Source organism: Balaenoptera musculus, chromosome 14 (assembly GCF_009873245.2).
Source record: "Balaenoptera musculus isolate JJ_BM4_2016_0621 chromosome 14, mBalMus1.pri.v3, whole genome shotgun sequence".
In the NCBI taxonomy this organism is placed as follows: domain Eukaryota; kingdom Metazoa; phylum Chordata; class Mammalia; order Artiodactyla; family Balaenopteridae; genus Balaenoptera; species Balaenoptera musculus.
The window spans coordinates 74,650,017-74,674,830 of record NC_045798.1 but is presented as its reverse complement, the minus strand read 5'-3'; the positions used below and the strand labels follow the sequence as shown (position 1 = coordinate 74,674,830).

Below are 24,814 nucleotides of genomic sequence, written 5' to 3'. Positions count from 1 at the left end.
GACATGTGGTAAAAGCTGCCTGACTTCAGAGGACAGGGCTGTCTCTGTGTATGGGGAGGGTGGTCTCAGGCAACCCGTGAATTGGGTCTTGGTAGCTCATAGGAATCCGCAAGTGGAGACGGCAGAGGAGGCTTCCCAGAAGAGAGGACAGTAAGAAGAAAAGCACGTGGGCCCTGGAACTTACCTGGCGGTCCAGTGGGTTCAACCCCCGGTCGGCGAGCTAAGGTCCCACGTGCCGTGCAGCACGGTCCAAAAAAAAAAAGCACATGGGCCCAGAAGCACAAGAAATGACCTGGAGAGACATGTCACTTGACTGTCCCTCGCTACCCTCCAAATCCTAGTGGTTATTACGTGTCACACCAACAGGACACCTGGCCCAACACCAAAGGGCTTCTAAGGTAGGAGAGTTGACACTCGCCTGGGTGTCAGACTCTCCTGCCGCCACCCTGACCAAACTGTCACCTTCCCCCTGTCACTCCCTCTGGGCCCACACCGCACAGCTACCGTCTTTTACAAAGGCCTATGGGAGTCTGCACCTGCTCTTCTGTAGCAAATGACCTCAGGTGTCTAATGTCCCCAGCACAGGCTTGTGTGGCCTATTTAGGTGCCAGTAGGATGAGGGCTGTGTGGATACGGGGTCGTTTCACCATTTAACTCACCTATTCCCTAGAGAAATACGATTTTACAAAAAGCCCACAGAGCTCCTGATGTTCTACAAGATGGCACTGGGACCCTGCCCTGTGCCTGTCCCGTTAGGGCCCTGGATGGGCCTGTCCAGGGTGCCTGGAGCATCTTCCATCTGGCTTTACATCTCCTCGGAGGTCAGTGCCCGGCCCTGGTCTGTGACCCTGCCTGGCCTGGCTGTGCTCCCTTTGAACAGCTGGATTATCAGAGGTGATGAAAACCAGCTTTGTGAGCCCTGCACCCAAGTCCCAGTGCCTGGGCTTGGGGGATAATTTACGGCGTGTGAACGTTGGCCCTCGGAGGGGAGTGTAAGTCATGTCAGGTTGATAGAGCCTGGCTCGTGGTAAAAGGGCCACTGTTGACTTTTTCACAATGAAGGAGGAAGGTGCTAGGATGCCGAAGTGGAGACAGCTGAGCCCAGAGTGTAGCGGGGGCCCCTCCCCGTGTCCCCGCTGCCCCGGGCATGCTGTCAGCGACCCAGGAACTGTAAAATCGCCAGCCCGCGTCCCTCACACGTTTCGGCATCAACCAGTCCGCCTGGAACTGCCCTTCCTGACACGGTCTCCCTGGGTCTGGATGTCCCCCAGCCTCCCAGGCAGACCCCAGCCCATCTTCTCTCTCAGGGCACGATGAGAAGGCGAAGAACGCAGTGAGAGCCGGCACCTGCTGTGCCACGTGCAAGGAGTTTCACCAGATGAAGCAGACGGTCCTGCAGCTGAAGCAGAAGGTACGTGCCGGGCGTGTTAGGAACGATCGTGTAAGATGAAAGGAGGGCCTGGTGGAGGCAAAGTGGAGGAACATCTGAAAACAACAAGAAAATGTCATCCACAACCCCACTGGGTATTCCCTGAGCTTGGTGCCAACTAGGTTTGGACTGGGACGCTTTGCCCACCCACCTTTGGAGCTCATCATCTATAGCTCAACAGAACAACGAAGGCAGGGGATTGATCAGGTGACTAGTAAAATAGACCACTAGGTAAGGGGCACATGGTGAAGCAGAGGATGAGGTACGACTAGTGTGACTTTTTGGGAAATGGACATCCAGACACGTGGCCCTTACACAGTTCTAAATAGAATACGGTAGAATCATTTGCCTATGTTTTATCAGTAGAGAACATCTTCTCTATAAACATTCATCACTGGTGATGCATTTCTGTAGCGGCTTTATTTTTCACATTTAAAAGGTACGACCTGTGCTTTCTGGGCTCCACACACCTCAGAAAGCAGCTGCTCAGATACCCGGTGTCACCAAGGGTGAGGACTGACTCTCTTTGTCAGGCTCCCACGCATGGCTGACAGCATCATATTTCTGGTAACATTGCCGTGCCGTGAGTAATGCCCCCAGGATGCACCTAGTGCCCTGAAAGCTTAAGCAACTGTCCTGTGCCCGGGTCAGTGGTGTTTATCATACCTAAGGTCAGTGAATTCACCAGTCTGTCGGCAACTCAGAAACTGCTCTTATGCTTGTAAAACATAAACTTGCTGGGTTGTTTGTTTAATTGCTTCCCCTCAAGGCTCTTAGTACATCAAAGAGGTGTATATAATCTGTTTAACTTTGGCATTTAGTTATTGTAAAGGGCAGCAGGGTAAGATTAGACGGTATTGCTTTTCACGTGTTCAACAAACATGCAGGCAGCCCCTAATGAGATCCACAGCTTCCAGGGAAACAGGCAGGTCAATAGGCTAAGAAGATAAATGGCTTTGCAGGCCTTTGGTACGTTGGTGGGGAAGATCTAGCAACTTTAGCAGAGGCATATATGTGTACGATGTACAGATCCCAAATAGCTTGTGATCCAATAGAGAGACCAGGCAGAAAACCTTGCAAGTATATCAATATAAATTCAGTTATCAATAACACGTCCCACACAGATATCCTCACGTTGAACTTGGATTGATACTAGTATTTACTGAGCGAGTCTGAAAAAGGGTTCATGGAAGAAGTTTGCATTTCATAGGCCCATTTCATAGGGCCTGGGGGAGGCAGTTGATGAATGTGTCAAGGCCTAAGGCTACCCTCCGTTTTCTTCTCTGAGAGTCAATTATCCAAGAGCTATGGGGAAGCTCCTTCCAGCCTGAATGTTCTTTAGGGTCAGTGACGCTAATTCTCACTAGTTCAGAAATTCAGTTGCTAATTCAACATCTGGCTTTCCCTTAACCTCCCCGCAGTGTTTTACAATCCATGAAAGAAGAAATGTTACGAAGAAGTTGAAAATTTTATGTTACCCTTAAAGCCCCTGTGGCAGAGCTACACACAGATCCAATAACAATACTTGTTAGTACTCTGGTAACTCTCCTGCACCGGGGTTGGCCTGGAATTGATCCACCTTAGACCGATTTCTCCTACAAGTGCATTGTGTCAAGTCTGAGCTAAAGCTGGCATTCAAGGAACGTCACAAGAAGCAACACATTTTTAAAGGCGCCTAGTAGAACATGTCGCGTTCTGCGGTTGATAAAGCCGTTTTATATCCAGGATCCCATTTAATTCTCACCGTGACGCCGATATTGGCAGAGAGGTGCGGTGTCAGCCCAAGACTCAGGCCAGACCCTAAACCCTGGGTCTCCTCACTGCTGCTCCTGTGCTGGTGTGGGGCTTGTCCGTTCATTTTTAACTTCCTCTCACTACTGCTGATGCCATCTGTTCTGTTCAAAAAAGAACATGGGACAGCTGCCCAAATAAACATTGGCTCAGAAGTAGGTTACCGGGTGTCCTGGACCGTGGCCAGCCCCATAGTATAAAACGGTATGCAGACATGTTGAACGACACCATGAGTGTACAGTCAGCAAAATCCCAACCGTGTGAAACTCTACAGGGCCAATGCCCTGTGTTCTTCAGTGGGTAGATTCTAAGAAAAGTGGAGCAGTGACCTGCAGGTTAAAAGCAGCTTAAAGGACATATTGTTTTTTCAAGTGGGCAAGACTAAACCATAGTGTCTAGGCCTGCACAGTTGGGTTTGATAAATTATTTTTTTAAAACACAGGAAGTGATTAAAATCAGAATAGTAGTTACTTTGGGGGGAGGGAGGGAGAAGGCTGTGATTGGGTCAAGGCATATAGACAAAGTTCTGATTTTTTTTTTGGCCACACTGCATGTGGGCTCTTAGTTCCCCGACCAGGGATTGAACCTACGCCCCCTGCAGTGGAAGCGCAGAGTCTTAACAACTGGACCGCCAGGGAAGTCCCTGACAAATTTCTGATTTTTGACTTAGGTGTTCATTAAAAGGGTGTTTGCCTTATAATAATTTGCTAAGGTATAGATTTGTTTTGTGGGGTTTCCAGATTCTGTGCCTTTATTTTCCAATGAAAAAGTTTTTTTGAAATGATGTGCAGATCCCAGTGCCTTCACCTCTACAATTTCTTCTGTGTTTTGGGAAGGAAAAAAACAAACAGGTGATTTGGCTAAAAAGAGAGTTTGGGGTATAGATAAAATACCCAACATTTGACTTGCAAAGAGGGGTCTCTGTCCCATCAGAACACTGAAGAAAAATCTGAGCCAAGGAGCCAGCTGGGTTTTTTTTAATAAATTTATTTTCTGTTGCGTTGGGTCTTCGTTGCGCGCGGGCTTTTCTCTAGTTGCGATGAGCAGGGGCTACTCTTTGTTGCAGTGCGCGGGCTTCTCATTGCGGTGGCTTCTCTTGGTGCAGAGCACGGGCTGTAGGCGCACAGGCTTCAGTAGTTGTGGCACGCGAGCTCTAGAGCGCAGGCTCTGTAGTTATGGCACACGGGCTTAGTTGCTCCACAGCATGTGGGACCTTCCAGGACGAGGGATCGAACCCGAGTCCCCCTGCATTGGCAGGCGAATTCTTAACCACTGCGCCACCAGAGAAGTCCCAAGGAGCCAGTTTTTTATTTATTTCTTTATTTTTTTATTTTTTTAAATTTTTTACCGGTATGAAGAAATGTTTTTTTCAGGTATGACTTTTTTATTGAAATATAGTTGATTTACAATGTTATATTGGTTTCAGGTGTTCAACGTAGTGATTCAATATTTTTATAGTTTTTACTTCATTTTAAATTATTATGAAATATTGGCTATATTCCCTGTGCTGTGCAATATTTCCTTGCAGCTGACTTGTTTTATACATAGTAGTTTGTACGTCTTAATCCCCTACCCCTATTCTGTCCCTCCCCCCTTCCTTTTCCTCCGTGTTAACCACTAGTTTGTTCTCCGTATCTGGGAGTTTGTTTCCATTTTATTATATTCATTCATTTGTTTTATGTTTTAGATTTCACATGTAAATGACAACACGTTTGTCTTTCTCTGACTTACTTAGCATAATGCCTTCCACGTCCATCCATGTTGTTGCAAATGGCAAAATTTCATTCTTTTTTATATATCCAAAGAAAACAAAAATGCTAATTCAAGAAGATGCATGCACCCCAGTGTTCATAGCAGCGTTATTTACAGTAGCCAATGGAAGCAACCTAAGTGTCCACCAACAGACGAATGCATAAGGAAGATGTGGTGTATATATACACAATGGAAGGAGCAAGTTTCTAACAAGTCCCTCGTGCTCCTGCAGCAGCGGTGATCTGAGCTGAGAGCAGCACCGCTGCGGAGCAGCTGAGGAAGTGAGAGTGTTTGTTGAGCACCCGCTGTGGCCTGTGATGGGCCGGGAGATGACGAATGACGAGAACGTGCAGAATAAAGGCCTGCCTTAAATAAGCTTCCTGTCTTAGCTGGGAAACCAGGCCCACAGTGGAGTTAACACAGTGGCCGAGTCGAGTGGGGCAGGCAGTGGAGGCTTCAGAAGTTAGACTAGGTCAATGCGATTTCAGAAGTGTGAGAAGATGTGCAACCTGACAGCTGCGTTTGTTCGCTTCAGTGCTGCCTTTAGTGCTGGGCAGATAGATGGCTTCTCAGTGGTTCATGGTTTCCTCTGCTACCTTGATCTAGTTGCTCTGTAAAATGGGTCTTCTCAGGATGGCTGGGAAGACTATTCCATATGAAAGTGACCGTAGATTGCTTTGCCAAGTATCATGAGTAATATTAAGAGAGGCAGCTGGGTGTTGTGGTGAGGGCCACAGATTCCAGAACCAGACTGTCTAAGTTTAAGTCCTAGCCCCGCTACTTCCTGGCTGTGTGACCCTGGGTAAGTTACTTAACCTCTCTGTGCCTCAGTTCTAGAGAAAGTGGATAACAGTGATACATACTACATAGGGTTTTCATGATGGTCAAATGAGTTAATATTTGTAAAGGACTTAGAACAGTCCCTGCCACCTAGAAAGAGCTCTGTAAATGTGTACCAAATAAATAATAAACATGAATTATATGTCCTAACAAAGTGCTTTACAGGCAGCATCTGATTCGTCCCAACAGCCCTGTGAGGTAGATATTTTTATTACAAAGGCTAATATGAGATAATGCTATTCATAATTCCATTGACTGGAATCCAGGAGAAATGCAGGCTCTTCGTGCAGACTTCTTCCCAAACACCTGCACCCCTCAAGCCTGTCGTCTACTGTGTTTGGGTAGACAGTCAAGCCAGGATTTCTGGAGGGCCGCCTCTAAAACGCCAGTGCCTTTACATTCCCCTCATCCTGCTGATACTTAGAGGAACTGGCGGGGAAGCAGGATGTAATCACCCAGCAGGAGGTCAGCCAGGAAGCTGAGGTCGTTTACTGGGTCACCTCCTGACCTTTACAAGGGAGTGAAGAGAGCTGGAGAGGGCCCAGGGTGGGTGGGGACTAATCTCTGAAGTCCCTCCATGTGCGGGTCTCATCGTCCCAGCTTGCTTACAGAATTTTACACCCAAAGACTTGCTCGTCTGGCCCAAACCTCTCGTTTTATAAACACGAAGGTGAGAACCTGGAAGGGTGAAGGGACTTACCCAAAGTCATCCCGCTATTTAGAAACAGAGCCAGAAGCACCCCCTCAACCCCCGAGCCCATCCCACCCCGAAGAGCATGTGCACTGTGTCCGTGGGCCTGGCTGCTGGCGGTTACTAGTCTGGGCCGCTGGGCCAGGCACATTCAGGACATCGTCAGTTTCATCCTCCCAGCAGCCCTTCTTAGGTGGATATTATGATCCTCATTTTACGGATGAGATAATCAGGTCCTATAGCTTATCAAGATGCCACAGGTAGAACGTGGCAGGGCTGAGATTTAAACATAGATCTGCCTAATGCCAAAACCCACAGATAAAATTCACATTTTAGTTTTTCTCTTGGAAGCAGATAGTAAAATTGAACCAGCCTTCAAGGGCCAGTGTTGACCCTCTGTCCTCTAGTTAGAGCAGTTTCGCTTTTAAACTCTCCTCACTCAGGGGTTCACCCCCGTTCCACCCCAAGACCCAGGCATGCAGTCACAGATCGGAGTGGCCTCTCGCTATGACACAGTGACACCAGCACCATTGTAAATAAACCCCTGGGACGTAGCTGGGTCCTGGCAGTGACACTGAACCATGAACCCTGACCTGAAATTGTGCAAAGCTGGCTTTCAGATTGCGCAAGGTTGTAATTCTTATGGTTTTCCCTACTGAATTCTAAACGATGATCATAGGGGAATTGAGTGCCTTTCCTTGCATCTTTCAGGGAACACTGGGTCTTCTCAAAGCGTAGAAGATGACTGTTTATCTGGAACACATTGGATGGTCAGGAATCTTCTAGCTCATGGACCTGCAAGGCTGTCTGTCCTTACCCAAGGATTTTCACACTAGCTAAGGGGCTCCAAAAGCACTGAGGGACCCTTCGGAAGAGAGTGTTGGTGCTTCTTTGAGCTTCCTGCCCTCTGAGCGGCCTTGCACCATGAACTGAATGGATTTCAGTAAGAACTCCAAGAAAAGGAAAAAATAAAAAAACAAAACTGTGGAGGAATTTCCAGACAGAGGAGGATCCTAGGCTCAAATAGGTCACCTAGGGCAGCTGAAGCAGGGAAAAGACCTTGACCCAGGAGAGCCTGACGTGTGCTCTGCAGGCGAGCGAGGGGGGTGCAGCAGGAGAAGCAGAGCAACACCTCAGGCCTCGTGGCCCCGCCCCTTCTTTATGCCAGGCTGCAGGGATACCGCCAGAGCCCTCTCGTGGTTTCCCACGGTTTCACCTTTTAGAAACATTGCAAGCACTTCATTAAGGGGCTAATGGGATACAGGACTTGGACAGTCACCTTGCAGAGAGCTGGAAGAATTTGTTCTCCGTCAGATGTATCAGGTACAAGTCGTTTGCCAACGTACCAACCACGTATTATTGTGATGTTCGCTTTTCGTTAATACTGGATTTCTTCTGTTAGCAAGAACATCTGTCTCTGTAACTAGGAAAAATCATCGCTTCTACATCTGGCTCAAATGGCCCCAAACCCAGCAGCCACCCAGCAGGAGAAGGGGATCTTGGGGCAGGGGTGTCCTCCAGAGTCATGTTTCGAAATAGTCATGCTAATCATTCCCAATGCTCCATTCTCAGAAACAGACACCAGTGCAGGAGGCCGAGGACTTTATGAAGCCAGAGAAGGTCATCTGGACAGCAGAACTTTCCCAAGCCTCCCAGTGCCATTCACACGCTGGTCTCTTAGCTGCAGTTCAGTAGGTGGATTTTGTAGTTTCCCCATAAACTCCTCGGGCCTAGGCTTGGGGGGTTCAAGATCTCACGATCATCTTTTACTCCGTCTCCCTGCTCTGTTACTATCAACCCAGGTGCCCTGAGATCCCAGGGGTTATTCGTGTGGCATGGTTGAACTCGACTGGGACTGTCTAGTCTCCCTGGGGCAGGAGGAAATCCGTGGGGAAGAAAAGGAGAGGTGAGAAATGCTGACTTGCCCATGAAGTAGGAAAGTAAAGAAAACTCCAGGGTTTTTCTTTCTTTTTTAATTATTCGTTTCATTTTTATTTATTTATTTATTTATTTTTGGCTGCATTGAGTCTTCGTTGCTGCACGTGGACTTTCTCTAGTTGCGGTGAGCAGGGTCTACTCTTCGTTGCGGTGCACAGGCTTCTCATTGAGGTGGCTTCTCTTGTTGCGGAGCACAGGCTCTAGGCGCATGGGCTTCAGTAGTTGCAGCACGCGGGCTCAGTAGTTGTGGCGCGTGGGCTCAGTAGTTGTGGCACACAGGCTTAGTTGCTCTGCGGCATGTGGGATCTTCCCGGACCAGGGATGGAACCCGTGTCCCCTGCATTGATTGGCAGGCGGATTCTTAAACACTGCACCACCAGGGGAGTCCCCAACTCCACGGTTTTTCAAATCAACATTCAGTTCTATATTTCTTATCACCAAAAGCTGCAGTAATTTGGAGTTGACATAAGCCTCAGAGGGAGAGCTTGCACAGTTTCTAATTTAGCACTCTGTGCTGATGCTGAACCCACAGAGCATGGCTCTGTCACAGTGGCATTTGGCCACCTCTGATCACAAACAGGTGGTAGGAAACTCTCTCCGCAGCTCAGATCCGAAGATGGGTGTAGAGCCTCGGGGCGCTCCACGGGCAAGGATGAGATATCCACGCACCTTCTCATAGCTTGCATTGCCCTCTGGCCAGAGGGTCCCCAAGCAGGGCCTCGTCCAGGAGGACGTGGGTGACAAATGCAACTTGCTTCAGAAAATTGCAGCGATACTTGGTTTCTATGGGACTCCAGGATCCCGCGTGAATCCTCTGGGGGTCGCTCTGAGCCTCAAAAACACAGTCTCCACTGGATTTTACCCCCCTGAGTCAGCTTCCTGGAAGGAAGAGACTACAACTACCATTTATCAAGCACTTAGTACATTTCAGGTCCCGTGCTGGGTACCTGATACACACTACCGGTGTAATCCTCACATCTTAATGGTGGGCGTTATCAGTGGGGAAATGGACATTAAGAGCGTGCAGTTCTTACCAAGGGTTTCACTGATTCCTGACCTCAAGGAATGCAAAGGTCACTCACGTGTGTGGTCCCTCTGGCTTCCCCTAGAATGAGCTCCTGAAATCAGAGAGAGAGAAGAGAGAGAGAGAGGCAGGGAGCCACGGTGCCTTTTATGACCTTATCTCAGAAATTACACACCGTCCCTTTTGTCATTTTCTATTCATTAGAAGCAAGTCCCTAAGCACAAGCCACACTCAGAGGGTAGAAAATTAGCCTCCACCTTTTAAAGGGTGGAGTGTCCAAAAATTTGTGGACATATTTTAAAACCATCACAGTCACTGTTTCCCAAACACCTGAGCGTACAGTTGACCTGTAAGTCATATTTTCCATCCTGGCTCCCAAGGCGGAGATCTGTAAGAGCCGGGACCATGTCTTGTTCACTGTTGTCGCCTTAGAACAAAGCACAGGGCCTGGCACGTAGTAGTTTCTCAAATATTTGAGACACACGAGTTCTTAATAAAAGTCTGAAACAGGTAGATTGTATTAATTATGATGATAATGAGTCTAATGATATCTAGGCAGACTGGAACCAATCCAGGTTCACCCACTAACCAACCAGCAGAGTGATCTTGTACAAGTTGTTTTGACTAGAAGGCCTCCGGGTTTAGAAGGACGATCTCTGCAGTCTGTCTGTACTCTGACTGGCTCGGATAAAGGGGTATGCACAAGAGAAGGCCCTGTGGCCTCTGCAGACCACACAAGCGCGGGGCATTCCCTGGCAGCGGAGCCGTCAGTGCTTCCTGACCCAGGTTCCTCTTCTCTTTGCAGATTGCCCTGCTCCCCAACAGCGCTGCGGACCTGGGCAAGTACATCACTGGTGACAAGGTGCTGGCCTCAAACGCCTACATTCCAGGACCTCCTGGCCTGCCTGGGGGTCAGGGCCCCCCCGGTGAGTATGAAGAAGAGCGTGAAAGCAAATAGCATAAAAGGGTGATAGGCTCACCAGCCAGGGCCTGCCGAGAGCTCACATTTAGTTGGGGAGTGGGACAGAGTTTTTTAGCTCCCATGGATGGGAGCAGAAGCCAGGGTCCAGGGAGTCCCATGCCCGTGTGCCAAGAGGGCCTCAGGGAATTGGGTCAAGCCTGAGAAACCTTTCTAACCAATAGTAATCAGGGATAAAAACGTCATTGTCCTGGGTTTGGACAAGATTCATAAAGATCATCTTAAGTTACAGAGAAACAAAATGAAAACTATTTTTAACACTAACATATGTGAACGTAAGATGGTGTAATGAACTCCTGTGGGCTCATCACCCGGTGCTAAGAACTTATGGCCAGCCTCATTGCCACTCTTCCCCAATCCTGTCTCCTCCTTCCCCTGTTGTTTGTGAACACACTTACATTGATATTTATTTTGATATCTATCTCTGTGTTTTCCTTTAAAAGTCAATCTCATTGAGATACAATTCTATACAATAAAATGTACACACTTAAGATACAGTTGGACGAGTTTTGACAGATGCATGCACCCTATATCAAGCACTTACTAACCACCACCCTATATCTGGTCTACATCAAGGTGTAGAACATTTCCATCATCCCAGAAAGTTCCCTTGTGCCCTTGGCAATCTACATCCTCAGCTCTAGGCAGTCACTGACCTGCTTTCTATTGCTGCAGTTCTGTCTGTTCTAGAACTTCATAGAAAGGAATCTATTCCTTCTGTCTGGCTTCCTCCGCATACTGTTTTGGAGATTCACCCTTGTTACTCTGAAGAAAATCCCAAATACCCTATCATTCCGTCAGGCAATACGCAATGAGAACTTTAAAAAATAGCAACAGGATGTTTTCTGCTTTATTATGAGTCCCTCCATAGATAGATCAATACTATTTTTTTTTCACACCAGTGAAGGAAATGATATTAGTGTTAACAAATGACTCTAAGACATGGATGTCTTATCCCTCATGCTCATCGCTTAGCAGTGTGCTAGGTGTGAATGACCTCCTGACATTCTAATGGGGATGACAAGACACATAAAGTGAAAGCAAATAGAATAAAACACTACCTGCCTGCCCCCAAGTAAAGTATGCAGGTACTTCCTGCTGTGGAAGCTTAAAGAAGAGAGAGACCACTGTAGCCTGCAGTGGTCAGGGGACTTGGGCTTCGAGCTGGACCTGGAAGAACATGAAAGGTAGGATTGGTCCAAGCACGAAGGACACGGGCAGATTTTAGGCTGGAAGGTCAGCAAAAATGAAGGCTCAGAATGCTTCCCAAACTATATGTTTTCTTCTCCACTTACATCTTCATCTCCTGGTTTCCATCAAAACCCAGGTGGCCTGGGTCTCAGTCTGTACGGAGACCAAGAACTGGTCCAGGACTTTGGTTTCTCCTCTTGTCACTCTTTTGGCCTCTGGGTCATGGTTGAGTTTTCTCCAGCAGATGCCCCACACAGGCAGCCTCTTGCTGCTTCTGAGTAGACTTGGGTCTCTCCTTACAAACTGATTGTTTGCACAGTGTTTCTCCATCCTTCTCTGAGAGAATGTTCTCGCTCTGCTTCCCTGGAGGAAGTTCATCCCCCCAGGCCAGCCTACCTGTCACTTCAACAAGGACAAAGTAGGAACAGGGGAGCCATTGGCTTCTTTCTTCTTCTTTTCTTTTTTTTTAGCATCTTTATTGGAGTATAATTTCTTTACAATGTTGTGTTAGTTTCTGCTGTATAACAAAGTGAATCAGCTATACATATACATATATCCCCATATCCCCTCCCTCTTGCGTCTCCCTCCCACCCTCCCTATCCCACCCCTCTAGGTGGTCACAGAGCACCGAGCTGACCTCCCTGTGCTATGCGGCTGCTTCCCACTGGCTATCTGTTCTACATTTGGTAGTGTATATATGTCCCTGCCACTCTCTCACTTAATGAATGACTTGCTGGCTTTTCTTTCTGGTTCTGCCGTCCGGTTTCTGGCATGGTTTGAGCTGCCCAGGGTCCTTGCTGGAGCAGGGAGTGACTGAGGACTAGCTTTGGCAATGGGCTATGCCCTTGCTTTCTCCTCCAGTCCTTATTCCTTCTCTCTCCTTACTTCTAGCCTCATAGTTTGTGATGCCCTCAATTGAGATGTGTTAGGGCACCTAGAGAGATAATAAGATTTCTCTTTCCCTTAACTAAAATTCCAGTCCTGGAGTCTGTGATGAATCACAGCCTGGGCCACCGATACAGGAAGCTCTACTAGGCTGGAATCCTTTGGCTTTGGTGTTGAGGGAGTGCCTACTGTTCTGTGGCCCCCACTGTTCCTTTATAAGGTGCTGACGTTTGTACATCAGAGCCCCGCAGTTTAAAGGCACTTGACGTAGTGATCTCTGAAGTACACTGACTGTGTAGATGAAGGTGAGATATTACCTCTAGCCTGTCGTTCTGCTATCAGAGGTAAAATATTTAGTTATAAGGGGGATCTGGTCCCCTTCCCAGATGAACACTTTCAGGATGTACCTGGAACCAGCATTGAGAGTAGGGGGTGAGAGACATATTTGGATGGAACATTGACTGCCTTTTATGTTGGTTTAATTATTTTGTGAGCTAGAAAAGACGCCCCCAAACATGATGAGATTGAAGTCTTTGTTTTGTTTTCTGGTGCCTGAAAGCCATTCCATCCTATGGATTGTAGGAGCTGCGTACGATCAAGAAGTAATTACTGTACGTGTTTGAAAGAGAGGAATCATTATAGCACTAAGGAATACATCGCTGAGGAATAATTACAGCACAGCAATCAGCCCAGCCTCTTCATTGCAGTCGTTTGACATGACACATTTACTAAGCAGCCTTCTCTGTACCTGGGCCTCTCTGAGCGTGTGCTGACGATTACGATATAACCCATGCCCTCATAAAGTTGACAGGCTAAAATGGGTTAAAACACAATACCCTTCCCTATGCAAAAGAATGAAGTTAGACTCTTGCTTTACACCATATACAAAATGGATTAAAGACCTAAATGTAAGACCTGAAACTATAAAACTCCTAGGAGAAAACATAGACAAAAACTTTCATGACATTAGATTTGGCAGTGATTTCTTGGATATGACGCCAAAAGCACAGATGACAAAAGCAAAAAGAGACCTGAAATTCCCTCATCTGTTCAGGCAAGCTGTCTATTCCTCTAGCACCTTTAGCATACGTTGTGATTTTAAAGTCCCTGTATGGTAACCTTAACATCTGGGTCGCCGCTAAGTCTGATTCTGTTGATTGCTCTGTCTCTTGAATGGGGGCTCTTTAATCGGGGAGGGGGTTGGTTTTTGTTTGGTTTTGGGGTGGTTTTTTTTTGGTTTTTTTTTTTATTTATTTTTTTTAATTTATTTCTGGCTGTGTTGGGTCTTCGTTTCTGTGCGAGGGCTTTCTCTAGTTGCGGCAAGCGGGGGCCACTCTTCATCGCGGTGCGCGGGCCTCTCACTATCGCGGCCTCTCTTGTTGCGGAGCACAGGCTCCAGACGCGCAGGCTCAGTAGTTGTGGCTCACGGGCCCAGTTGCTCCGCGGCACGTGGGATCTTCCCAGACCAGGGCTCGAACCCGTGTCCCCTACATTGGCAGGCAGATTCTCAACCACTGCGCCACCAGGGAAGCCCTGGTTTTGGGTTTTTTATAACGTGCCTCAAAATTTTGGACTGAATGCCAGATACCATTCGGAGAGGAACAGTAGAGACTGGGGGACAAAGTAATTACTCCTGGAGATGGGGATCCAGGCTGCTAGCAAGAAGAATTGGGTCAATCTAATGAATAACTGAGCCAGGTTTGGGTGTGTTCTCACTGTCTCTACCTCTAGTGTTCCACAGTCTTCAAGTTTTCAAATTCCTCCGATGGTAGGATACTGTTACTCTATGTTTAGTGGGGGCCTAGGGTGCCGGTGGGTTTTTCTCAGCGGTTCTCAGCTTTCAGCAGCCCCTGCACACCTGTGCCACTCTGAGCTCCTCTCTCCACGTTTTTGCTGTTCTCCAGTGGGAGACTGCTGTGACTTACTACTCCGAGGTAGAGCTGTGGAGCTCAAGGATTTTTCAGTTCTCCTGGTCCAGCTGCAGCCCTAAGCATGACCTGGGCATCCAGGCATTAGGGTAAGGTCTTCTCCCCACCTGTGGCAGCCCAACTCTGGCTTGTATCCGTGGCAGATCTTGAGCCGGAGAGTTTGCTGCCCCTGCTGTAATAGTAATTGCCATCCCCCTGGGTCCTGCAGGAGATTTGCTGCCCCACGTCAGTGGCTTGAGGCTTTTGCCCCAAACGATTGAAAGTAGGAAAGTTACACAGTAAGACTTGTTCAGAAATAATATTCATATAGAAGTGTGAAGAACAGGTGTGGGATGAACAAGACTGATGGGAAACAGGGACTAGCTGTGAGGCAAGAGTTGAAGCAAATAAAAGGAAGGGCTAACACAGATTTCTATTTTAGTGCCTCAGCGTGTGAGGTGCTGCACCAAGTGGTGTGTACGTGTATCTAAAGTCTCATTTAATGCTCAGAACTGCTCTGTAAGGTAGATTTTTATGAGCCCTGCTTTACAGATGAGGAAGTAAGGTTCAAAGAGGTCAAGCAGCTTGTCCAAGATTTAGAGGCAGGTCCCCCTGCTGCTGCAACCTGGACACTCACCACTCCCCAGCTGCATTAACCACCGCCCTGCGGTGATGGGGGCATGCAGAGGAGCAGATCGTTGTGAGTCGTTAAAGAAGTGAAATGCACAGAACTGGTCACTGATTGGATGAGGAGCTTGTGGAAACAGGGAAATCTATAGGAAGACTCTCAAGTTTCTGGCTTGAGTGGGTCCGTGAAAAGAATGGGGAAGTCTGAGTCACGTTGCTGTACACCTGAAACTAACACAACATTGTAAACCAACTGTATTTCAATAAACATTTTAAAAAAGAATAGGGAGGTCAATTTCTGGTCGTGTTAATTTCAGACTGCCTATGGGACATCTCAGTGGAGAGGTCGGAAGGCGAAGGTCAGAGTGGGAAGAGAAGTGGTTGAATGGGGCTCCTGGACTCTCTTGTCACTCAGCCAGAGCCCTTGTCCTCCTCGCGGGCTGTGGACTAATGAGGTGTTCTTTGATTGCAGGCTCACCAGGACCAAAGGGGAGCCCAGGCTTCCCAGGTATTCCAGGTCCCCCCGGGCAGCCCGGCCCGCGGGGCTCAATGGGACCCATGGGACCATCTCCTGATCTGTCCCACATTAAGCAAGGCCGGAGGGGCCCTGTGGTCAGTATTTCATCAGAGCTCCCATCTGTAGTTGGGGAAAGCGTGTTGCTTCTGTTAAACTAGGTCCCTTTGTCTTGTAGGGTCCACCAGGTGCCCCAGGCAGAGATGGTTCTAAGGTAAGTCTTCTGAGTGGTCCTTACAAGCCTTAGGTTTCTCAGTTTCCACCTGCTGTGCAGGCATCACATAAAGCTCAAGCATAGTTTGTTGTCCCCATTTTGCATGTGGCAAAGTTGAGACACAGGTATACTTTTTGTCCCCAAAACTGGGAGGAAAATCTAAAAAGCCATTTTCTTAAAATACGGAACAACCGTAATAACAAAAACCACCAAAACCGCTTCTAAGAAAAATTACCCCTATAAATGTTAAAACAAGCCTCCTTGTTGTCATGGTAGCATGGGTTTTTCTCCTTAGCCAGTGTTACTTGTGGGGCTGTTTTGGGTGTGTTACCATTTCTTTGTGGTGTTTAAGTCAAGAACAGGAGAAGTTCCATTCTGTGCAAGTGGGTGGTTCCACTCAGGGCTGCCTGCCACTTGCCTCATACAGAAGTCAGTGTGAGTTACTTTAGAAGCTTCTAAGTTATTCCACACACTGCCTGGAAACACCAGCTTCCCTCCTGTCCGATCTGGTTGGAAAATATATGGCCTCGGGGGAAATCAAAATGAGAGGCCCTTGACTCAAAGCAGCTCGGTTCAAACCAGCGATCCCAAGTGGGCAGCTTCAAGCTTGACGTTTGTTTCCCGTAGGAAATATTTTCTGTTTTGCGCAGGGAGATGGTAGTGGCGGGGGTCTAAATAGAGACTGGGGTGGTGGCATCCGTGTTGTCCAGAAAGCTAACCCTGACCCTTCTGTTCTTAGGGGGAAAGAGGAGCGCCTGGCCCCAGAGGGTCTCCAGTAAGTAGCACCGCCTGTCCTGCTTCCCCAGTGCAACGTGCTCAGGGCTGCAGCTCTGATGCACCTGTAAGTTGGTCTTATGGGCAACAGTCAGCCCCTTCCAGCTGTCGCTCAGCTTGCCCACAGAGAACTCCGTGGTTAGAAGAAGAATCATAGAAGCCTTTAGCAGCTGGTTGGGTTTTACTTTTGCAAATTCATTTCCTATTGTTTCTTTTATCATAGCTAATCTTTACTTGGAATGTCTTCTCTTAAGATTCAAAACCCCAGTATGTCATGAGTCTGTTTCCAGGTATGTCTTACAACATCTGAAGGAGCTAGAAAAGGAATCTACGGGGTTAAGTCATAACTCTGAACGTTTAAGAATTTAGCCACCACTAGAACCCTAGCAGGTTGGATGACCATCCCCTCCAGAAAGCTCAGACATGCACGGCTACTCAGGACCACTGAGACAAAATTAGCTGGATTGGATGTATAGTGTCTGGGAGATTAAAACTGAAAATTAATCGTATCCAAAAGCACAGATGATTCAAGCAACCCCATTGCTTGTGAAGAAGTCAGTGTCACTTCTGGAGAAAGACAAAGATCCTTGACCTTAGAGGTAGGAGGTCTGAGTTGCCGTCTCCACTCTTCCACCTGTTAGCTCTCTGACCACGGCCGTGTCACTTCGCATCCCTCTCTGGGTGTCCATCCCCTCATGTGTGCAATGCAGGTGGCATCTGAACTGCCACGCCTCAGGTGATCATCCACTGATGTCAGAATGCTCTCCGTACAACACTGAGCGCTTTGCAGAGTTGCGTAAGCTGCTGTCCTGCTGCTTGCTACGTTGGTGGCTTCAAAGCAGGGGTTGCGGAGGCTGAGAAAGATTGCAGCCCAGAACACGCATGTTCACATGTTATGTTCCCATGTTCCACACGCACGTCATAGAAATTCAGGCTTAGTAAATAGTTTATAATGACAAAAGGTGTTCAGTCAGTAGAAGAATTAGGAAGCCTTCGTTTGGACCTTTCCTGGTCAATGAGGAATGGACGCCTTTACCATATACTGAACTTCGTTTAAATTGCAGTTACAGCCAACCATCCTTATAGACATTTTAATAATTCCATTTTTTAAAAGATAACGTTTAAAAATGTGTTACGCTACATGCCCTGTACATGCATGAACTCATTAAACCCTCACTTATGAAACCCTACAGAGTTAGGACTATTATTATCCCCGTTTTATGGATGGGAAACAGAAACGCAAATCAATTAAGTAACTTGCCCAGGGCAACACGGCTAGTAAGTGGCAGAGCTGAGGTTCAAACGCAACAGAACCCCAGCCTCTTAACCACTACTCTCTGCCTCCGTAAGTGTCTTCCAGGGTTCTTTGGAAAGTAACCTAGGAGGGTTATGCTCATATTCTGTCATTTTACCAGATCTGATAGAGCCTAGAGCTACGGGAGGTCAGCGTGTCACCATAGCTCATCCGGGAGCTGAAGGGATAGAAGGCAGGATACCCCAGGCTCTTACAGTCCTTATGTTTCGTCCCTTTGCGACACAGAGTTGACTTAAGTAGCTGCCAGCAGGCAGCAGGACAGCAGACCCCGGAGCCCACGGAAGCCATCACTCGGCCAAGGGTTGGGCGTGCGGTGGTCTAGCTTTGACACCTCTCTCCTGCGCAGGGACCCCCTGGTTCCTTTGACTTCCTGCTGCTTATGCTGGCGGACATCCGCAACGACATCGCCGAGCTGCAGGAAAAGGTGTTCGGGCACCGGACTCACTCTTCAGCAGAGGAGTTCCCGTTACCTCAGGAATTTTCCACCTCTCCAGAGACCATGGACTTCGGCTCTGGAGATGACAACCCCAAAAGAACCGAGACCAGAGACTTGGGAACCCACAGAGACTTCTATCCTTAGCACACGCCGACATCTTCACGCCAAAGGAAGAGAAGTGTTCGCCTGCAGTGAAATCATCCAAAGAACAGAACAAAACACCACTGGAGACCTAGAAACGATACGTTCTTTTTTTTTTAACTCTTTTCCTTTCTTCTCTGTACTTCTCTTATTCCAAACACTATTTTCAGGCTAGACATACTAAAGACAAGAGGGAGAAAATGATTGATTTACGTGCTTCCCCTGGAGAATCTGCAGTGGAACTTTTCTTTGACTTCCTTATTTTCCAGGGACTTCTGATTTCTGAATTAGGTACTCTCACAGTGTCTTAAAATTTGGCAGACTATCAAAAAGGGGGAAATGGCAAGGTGAGTTCTAAGAAAATGTGAGTTTACTTATTAAAAATAATAGATATGTGTCCAAAATAGACTATTACTCCTCAGTGTCAAAATTAAATCAAATTAATTAAGTCAAATTAAATCAAAATTTTCAGTGAAAAGGGGGAGATGACAATGTATATTTATCTTGGTGGATAATTCTTTTTCCTTGTCAATCTAACAGAGTTAAAATATCCTGTCCTCTTATCCAACCTTGTTTCCTAATTTTGATTAAAGAAAGGAGAGAAGGAGTGGAGATTAGAAAAGATGGAGAAAAATTACAGTCCCATATTGACTGTCCTATAAGCTGCCACATATTAACACTCAGATGTGACAGTTAAGGGTTCATACCACGCTTATCTATAACTATCCTATTTGAAGAAGAAAATTACTGTAGCTGTAGGAATAAATTCTATTTTCAAGACAAAAAGTAAGTGAATGCAGTGCCCTGGTTCACATTAGAACAGCGGGCTCCCGGTTTGCCAGGACATTTTAAAGCTATCTGATCGAATGAGTGAGCTTGCTTAGTAAACCATAGATTATTTGTTAAATAAAGGTAACCGACCCTTAGGGAGAGGTGCCGAATTCCCTGGCTGTGACCGGGTGCCCGCCAGGTGCCATTAGGCTGTGATCCAGGTTGAATCGGTGTAACAGTGGCGCTCAGGCTGGAAGGAGGCTGCCGGCTCGGGTTGTTGGCCATGGGGCAGGAGAACCTTGGGCAGGGGACCTGCTGCGTCACAGAGGCAGGTAAACTTGCTGTCTGTGGGAATTAGAAGCCCTTGTCAGGGGCCAGCCAAGCTGGCCAGCGTGTTGAGACTAACACATAATTGAAAGATCTCTTGGATGTGGGAGGGGAAAAAACAACAGTCTTCCTCGTTGGCTAAAAACTTCCTCCCCGTTTTTCCTTAATTTTCCATAATTTAGTCCAAGTTCCAGTTCTTGCAGGTCTTCTTGATTTCCCTTCCTCGGCAAACACAGGAAGCAGCTAGAAAAGTATATTCCCAAACCTCCCCTGGAGTCAGTGTCTGCTCTTACACTTCTGGGTCCCAGAAGGACACACATTCCGGAAAAGGCTTTCTCTGGAACCACAGGAGCACCAGTGCTCAAGGGAGGGGCAGGAGCGTCTGCTACTTTGTAATATTGTTGGGGAACCTCTTGGTTTTAATGGGCAGCTTACAGGCTCCTTCAGGTTCACTTTGTTATTTGACACCCAGAATGATGTTTCATCGACCTGTTCAGGAGACCTTTGCCCTTATATTGAGCTTCACAAAGGACCACTGTTACAACTTTTCTTTGCTCATGTTCCCATTTCCCACCCTGCAGTGTCCCCATGACTTTCTGGGCAGTTTGTGTTTAATTTTCTTTTTCCATCTCCTTTTAGCCTACATCATTTCACTCTCCTGGGAGAGCTTGTTTAAAGACAAGCACTGTGGGTGTTTATACTGCCACTTTTCAGTCTTTCTTCAGAACGATAGGAAGGGCTTGTGTTTGCAAATCTCAAGTGACACCAACCATCCTTCTCTCGTCCCCATCCTGTTAGAAACACAGGGCTCCAGTCAGCCAGCCGGAGGCTGAGTTTTTCACCAACACTTGACTCCGCTGTTTCTTACTCACGCAAAGTCCCCGGTGACTGTCCACCAAAATGTTACAGCTGAAAGCAAACGCATCCTCGGTGCTCCTTTTCTAGGATCTTTCCTGCCCCCCTTCAGCCTCTCCGGAATCTAATCTTCACAGCAGAAGCCCTCGCCAGCCACGGGTTCGCAGCGATGAACTGAGCAGATGTTGATTCCCATCTGGTATATATATTTAACGTTTGCCTGCTTGTGGAACGCAGTATTTAAAGTGTGTGGATGGCCGAATGCTAAAAAAAAAAAAAATCATGCACAGGCTCTATGAGAAATGATGAGGTTCATCTTTGATTTTTTTTTTTAATGAAGAATTTCAGTACCTTTTTAACAATGAACTGCACGTAGAAATAGAATTTTCTTCTCTGTTGTTGAGTACTCATAAAATGCAACGAAATTGCACGTTTAGCCAGAGGCTAGGGTAATATATTAACAGAATGAATGGAAGCTGGTAATATCTGGGATTTGTGAGACAATTCTGGATAAGATTTTCTAAACAAAACGCACAGTAACCTGTATTTTATCATCTCAATCTGCTGGATCAGGTCAACTTATAAAATAATTATTTATCCTCAGATTTTCAAAACTTGGACTACTACCGTAGGACTAAGTATGTACTCTGTATGCCCAAATTATATTTTTCAAAGATAAGACATAATAAGGCATTGTTATTCCTAATGTGTCTTTTAGCTATGGGTGGAAAACCAAAGCTTCACTGTCTAAACAGGACTTTTGCTTAGAACCTAATGGAAAAGGCTTTTGGGGGCAAGGGGCATAAAATTTGCTAGTTTTGGTAATCCACTTCATGTGTCATGGGGAAGAAAGGTCTTTGTACACTCCTCAATTCTTTCCCAGAAATGCTGACTTCAATTTTTTGCAGCCTGATAACTAGAACTTAGAATAGGACTTCATAGATTGCTTCTGTTTTGGAAAGCAATGGGCATAAAACTCTCCTGTTGAAAATAGTGCAAGGAGGGGATACATTTTAGTTTAAGAAAATCCTCCTCCCTTTCCAATTCCACAGGGAGAAGTTATCAGCGTTATGATGCCAAAGCCTATGGGGATACAAAGGGAATGCTGTCTTGTCTCTCCTTCTGTATTAATTCTAACACCTGCCACAGAATGAATTGGTCAGCTAAAGTCATTTCTACCGTATAAACTCAGGCAAGTGTGTTCCTAGCCGAACAGGTAAATAACAAATGCACATTGGCATCCAGGGGTCGGGGGTTTGTTACTCCACCAGATACCAGGTGAAGGGCCCCCTGGTTCTGGCCATGCTCCCTTTCTAGGGTTCATACTACTGTCGGCCTCGTGAGGCCTGCTGCCAGGCGTGCAGGGGGAGGATATTCTTTGTGAGTAGGCGCCAGGCATCTCCTTGGGGTGACAGCAAATCCCTCCTCATACTTCGAGTGTCCCTCGCCCTCTCCCCACTCCAGCCTGTCACAGAGCAGCCTCACTGTATCACCTTAACGTCTTTCTGATAACCTTTCCTGAAAGGAAATTTATTTGCAGGAATCCAGGCCAAACAACTAGAAGAACAGAGCCATGTAAAGTTATTAATAATGAGTTCAGGAAATAGATGAAATTATTCCTGGCACCATCAGCATGTATGTTTCACAACAAATCAAAAAATAATTTTCCATTTGAGGAAAAAACACAAACATGACCGTAATTGTTAACGCATAAAACCTTGGACTTCACATGCTCCTGCAACAAATATTACTGCTTTAGGGATATAGAAAAAAGACCCTTTTACACATTCCCCAGGGACCTCAGCGTTCTTTATGAGATCCCCAAAGCAAGCACCCAGGGGAATTCCACGTGTGTCTTGACTATTTTTATTTCCAGTGGCTAGTCATATACTTCAGTAGCTATGTTCATTATTTATAACGGGTTCATATAACAGTTGAGCTAGTATTCAATTATGGATGTGATGCTATGAAATACTTTTGATAAGATTATATATGCCTAATAACAAAGTTATTTTTCTTATGTGGTTGTATTGTGTTTTATCCTGATGCTCAGTCCTGAAGAAGTAGTCTGTTTATCAGATGAATACGAGGTGATGGAGAGAGATGTTTCCCTGAGGAGCCAGAATCTGCCTTCCGGGTGGGCCGCCTCCTGGGGGAGTGTGGTCCCAACATTGGAGTCTGAGTCAAGGTCTGAGGGCCCAGCTTCCACTGAAGCTGAGTCTCAGAGGCCCATGTCCCCAGCTGGGGGGAATCCTCTGGGACCCCCCTGGTGGGGTTTTCAAACCAGAAGCTCTCTGGGGACCACTGGAGATGCCTTAGGGGGCGGCTTGTGAGGGCTCCACACCCGCCGCAATTCCCACTGCACCGTGAGCAACTCAGCCTTCAATTGGATTTGGATTAGGATTCCACGTAAGTTTTCCTTTAGAAGGGAAAAAAAGTTGACGACCTAAAAAAAGAGGTTACAGTAGAGTTGGGGGAGAGAAAGAAAGCCCCATGATTTGGTAGCTAAAGTTCCCTTATGTGAAGATTAAGAGGAAGGGACTTTTCATCAGTTGGGCCACACGAGAGATGGAGTTATGTAATAAAAAGGGAGGTTACTTCTAAGAGCTGTACAGCACTCTTCAGCAGGGTGACTTCAGCATCCCAAAGTTAATTTGTGTTTACACATCTCACTTTCCTCTAGCAAATAGTTATCGAATGCTTGCTGCCAGCTGCACACCGCACTTTGCACAGCAGACACAGGGGAGCAAAAAGTCATAATCCCCATCCTCCTGGGGATTTGTGGCAAAACAGACACGGATCCTTCCAGGCAAAATAAATTAATTACGTAAATTTGCAATTACAAACTGTGATCAGTGCTATGAATGAAAAGTATTGCAGGAGCCAGTACGAGCTCGTGCCAGTAGGAACCGCCCCTCAGTCCCGTGCCCTTCTTCCCAAAATCACACACACACAGCACCCAATAGCATTCACGCCAGAGCCCCACGAGACCGCTAGCCCTGGCAGAGAAAAGCTTCACGAATCCTCTGGATGAAACAGCAGCCGATGGAAATCTACAAAACCCCTTCATATATGATATTTCCAGGCTTCTTAATTGAAAAAGGAGCTTACTGAACAAAAAAGCTGGGTGATTGCCTCTGGATGTCCCATTTGTGCGGTTGGCTGGTAACCTCATGTGCTCCGGTCTTGATTCCCAGCACAGTTTGAGGCTTGTTTCCTCCCAACCAGGACACTGAAGTTTTGAAAAAGCTGGCTGTGCTTTTGGACCGCCCCCAGCTCATGTGCAGACTCTCACCACCTGCTCACATCTAGATACAAGGTTACCCGGTGGCCAAGTGGGAACCTGCACTCAGCTGCTGGGGGCTCCACACAAAAAAGGTGACTCAGTGAGGGGCTCTGGGGACAGCTGCAGGTGAGTTGCAGGGTTCTGGGGAACTGATAGAGATGTGAGGAAGAGGGGTGTGTCCATTTCCTGGGGCTGCTGCAGCAAAGTACCACAACTGGGGACTTAAACAACAGAAATATGTTTTCTTGCAGTTCTGGAAGCTGGAAGTCCAGTGGGTGTCAGCAGGGTGGGTAACCTACTGGAGGCCCTGAGGGAAAGCCACCCCATGCCTCTCTCCAAGAGTTTCTGGTGGTTGCTGGCAATCCTGGATGCTACGTGCCTCTGACGTCACACGCCATTCTCCCTCCGTGTCTCTGTGTCCCTGTGCCTTCACATGGCATCCTCCTTTCCGTGTGTTCTGTGTCTCTGTTTTCTCTTCTTATAAAGACACTACTTACTGGATGAGGACCTACCCTAATCCATTATGACCTCATCTCAATTTAATTATATCTGCAAAGACCCTATTTCCACAAAGATCACATTGAGAGGTACTAGGTAGACATTTAGGAGGACACTATTCAACCCAGTACAAGAAGAAAATGTTCTCCCTAGCCATTGACTCTTGTCACCTGCCTTATTTCCTTTAATAGCATTTTTTCCAATCTGAAATTCTTACTGGCTCCCTTCATTCAAGACAAGTTAATTGAGGGCCAGGGATAGAGCAGTGATAGTACAAAGTGCCTGCTGTCATGGAGTTTGCCTCTTGGTCCAGGAAGGCAAACAGATCTATGTTTTAGGGCTCTCCAGAGAAACAGAACCAGTAGGATATATATATGTGGGTGGATGGATGGCTGGATATAGATGTGTGTGTATGTATGTACACACACAGAAAGACTTAAGGAGTTGGCTCATGTGATTGTAGAGGCCGTCAAGCCTTAAAACTGCAGGGTAGCCTAGCATCCTGGAGCCCCAGGGAAGAGCTGATGTTGCAGTTTGACTCCAAAGGCAGACTCCTGACAGAAGTCCCTCTTCAGGGTCAGTGTTTTTCTATTAAGACCTTTGACTGATTGGATGAGGCCCACCCACAT

The 24,814-nt window shown here is 47.0% G+C and overlaps 1 protein-coding gene across 4 annotated transcripts in view; it reads left to right on the top strand.

The window, feature by feature from the left end:
• The window catches only part of CCBE1 (collagen and calcium binding EGF domains 1), a 241,427-nt gene extending 218,191 nt beyond the window's left edge, over positions 1-23,236 (top strand). For 2 of the 4 annotated variants that reach the window (XM_036874261.1, XM_036874262.1), the window contains exons 6-11: positions 1,308-1,411; positions 10,271-10,391; positions 15,527-15,666; positions 15,747-15,782; positions 16,522-16,623; positions 18,218-23,236. In XM_036874261.1, the coding sequence (XP_036730156.1) occupies positions 1,308-1,411; positions 10,271-10,391; positions 15,527-15,666; positions 15,747-15,782; positions 16,522-16,623; positions 18,218-18,451 (737 nt within the window). In that variant the 3' untranslated portion in view covers positions 18,452-23,236. The remainder of the gene's footprint in view (positions 1-1,307; positions 1,412-10,270; positions 10,392-15,526; positions 15,667-15,746; positions 15,783-16,521; positions 16,624-18,217) is intronic. The other 2 variants (XM_036874263.1, XM_036874264.1) reach the window with 1 other exon arrangement.
• The last annotated feature ends 1,578 nt before the right edge of the window (positions 23,237-24,814 follow it).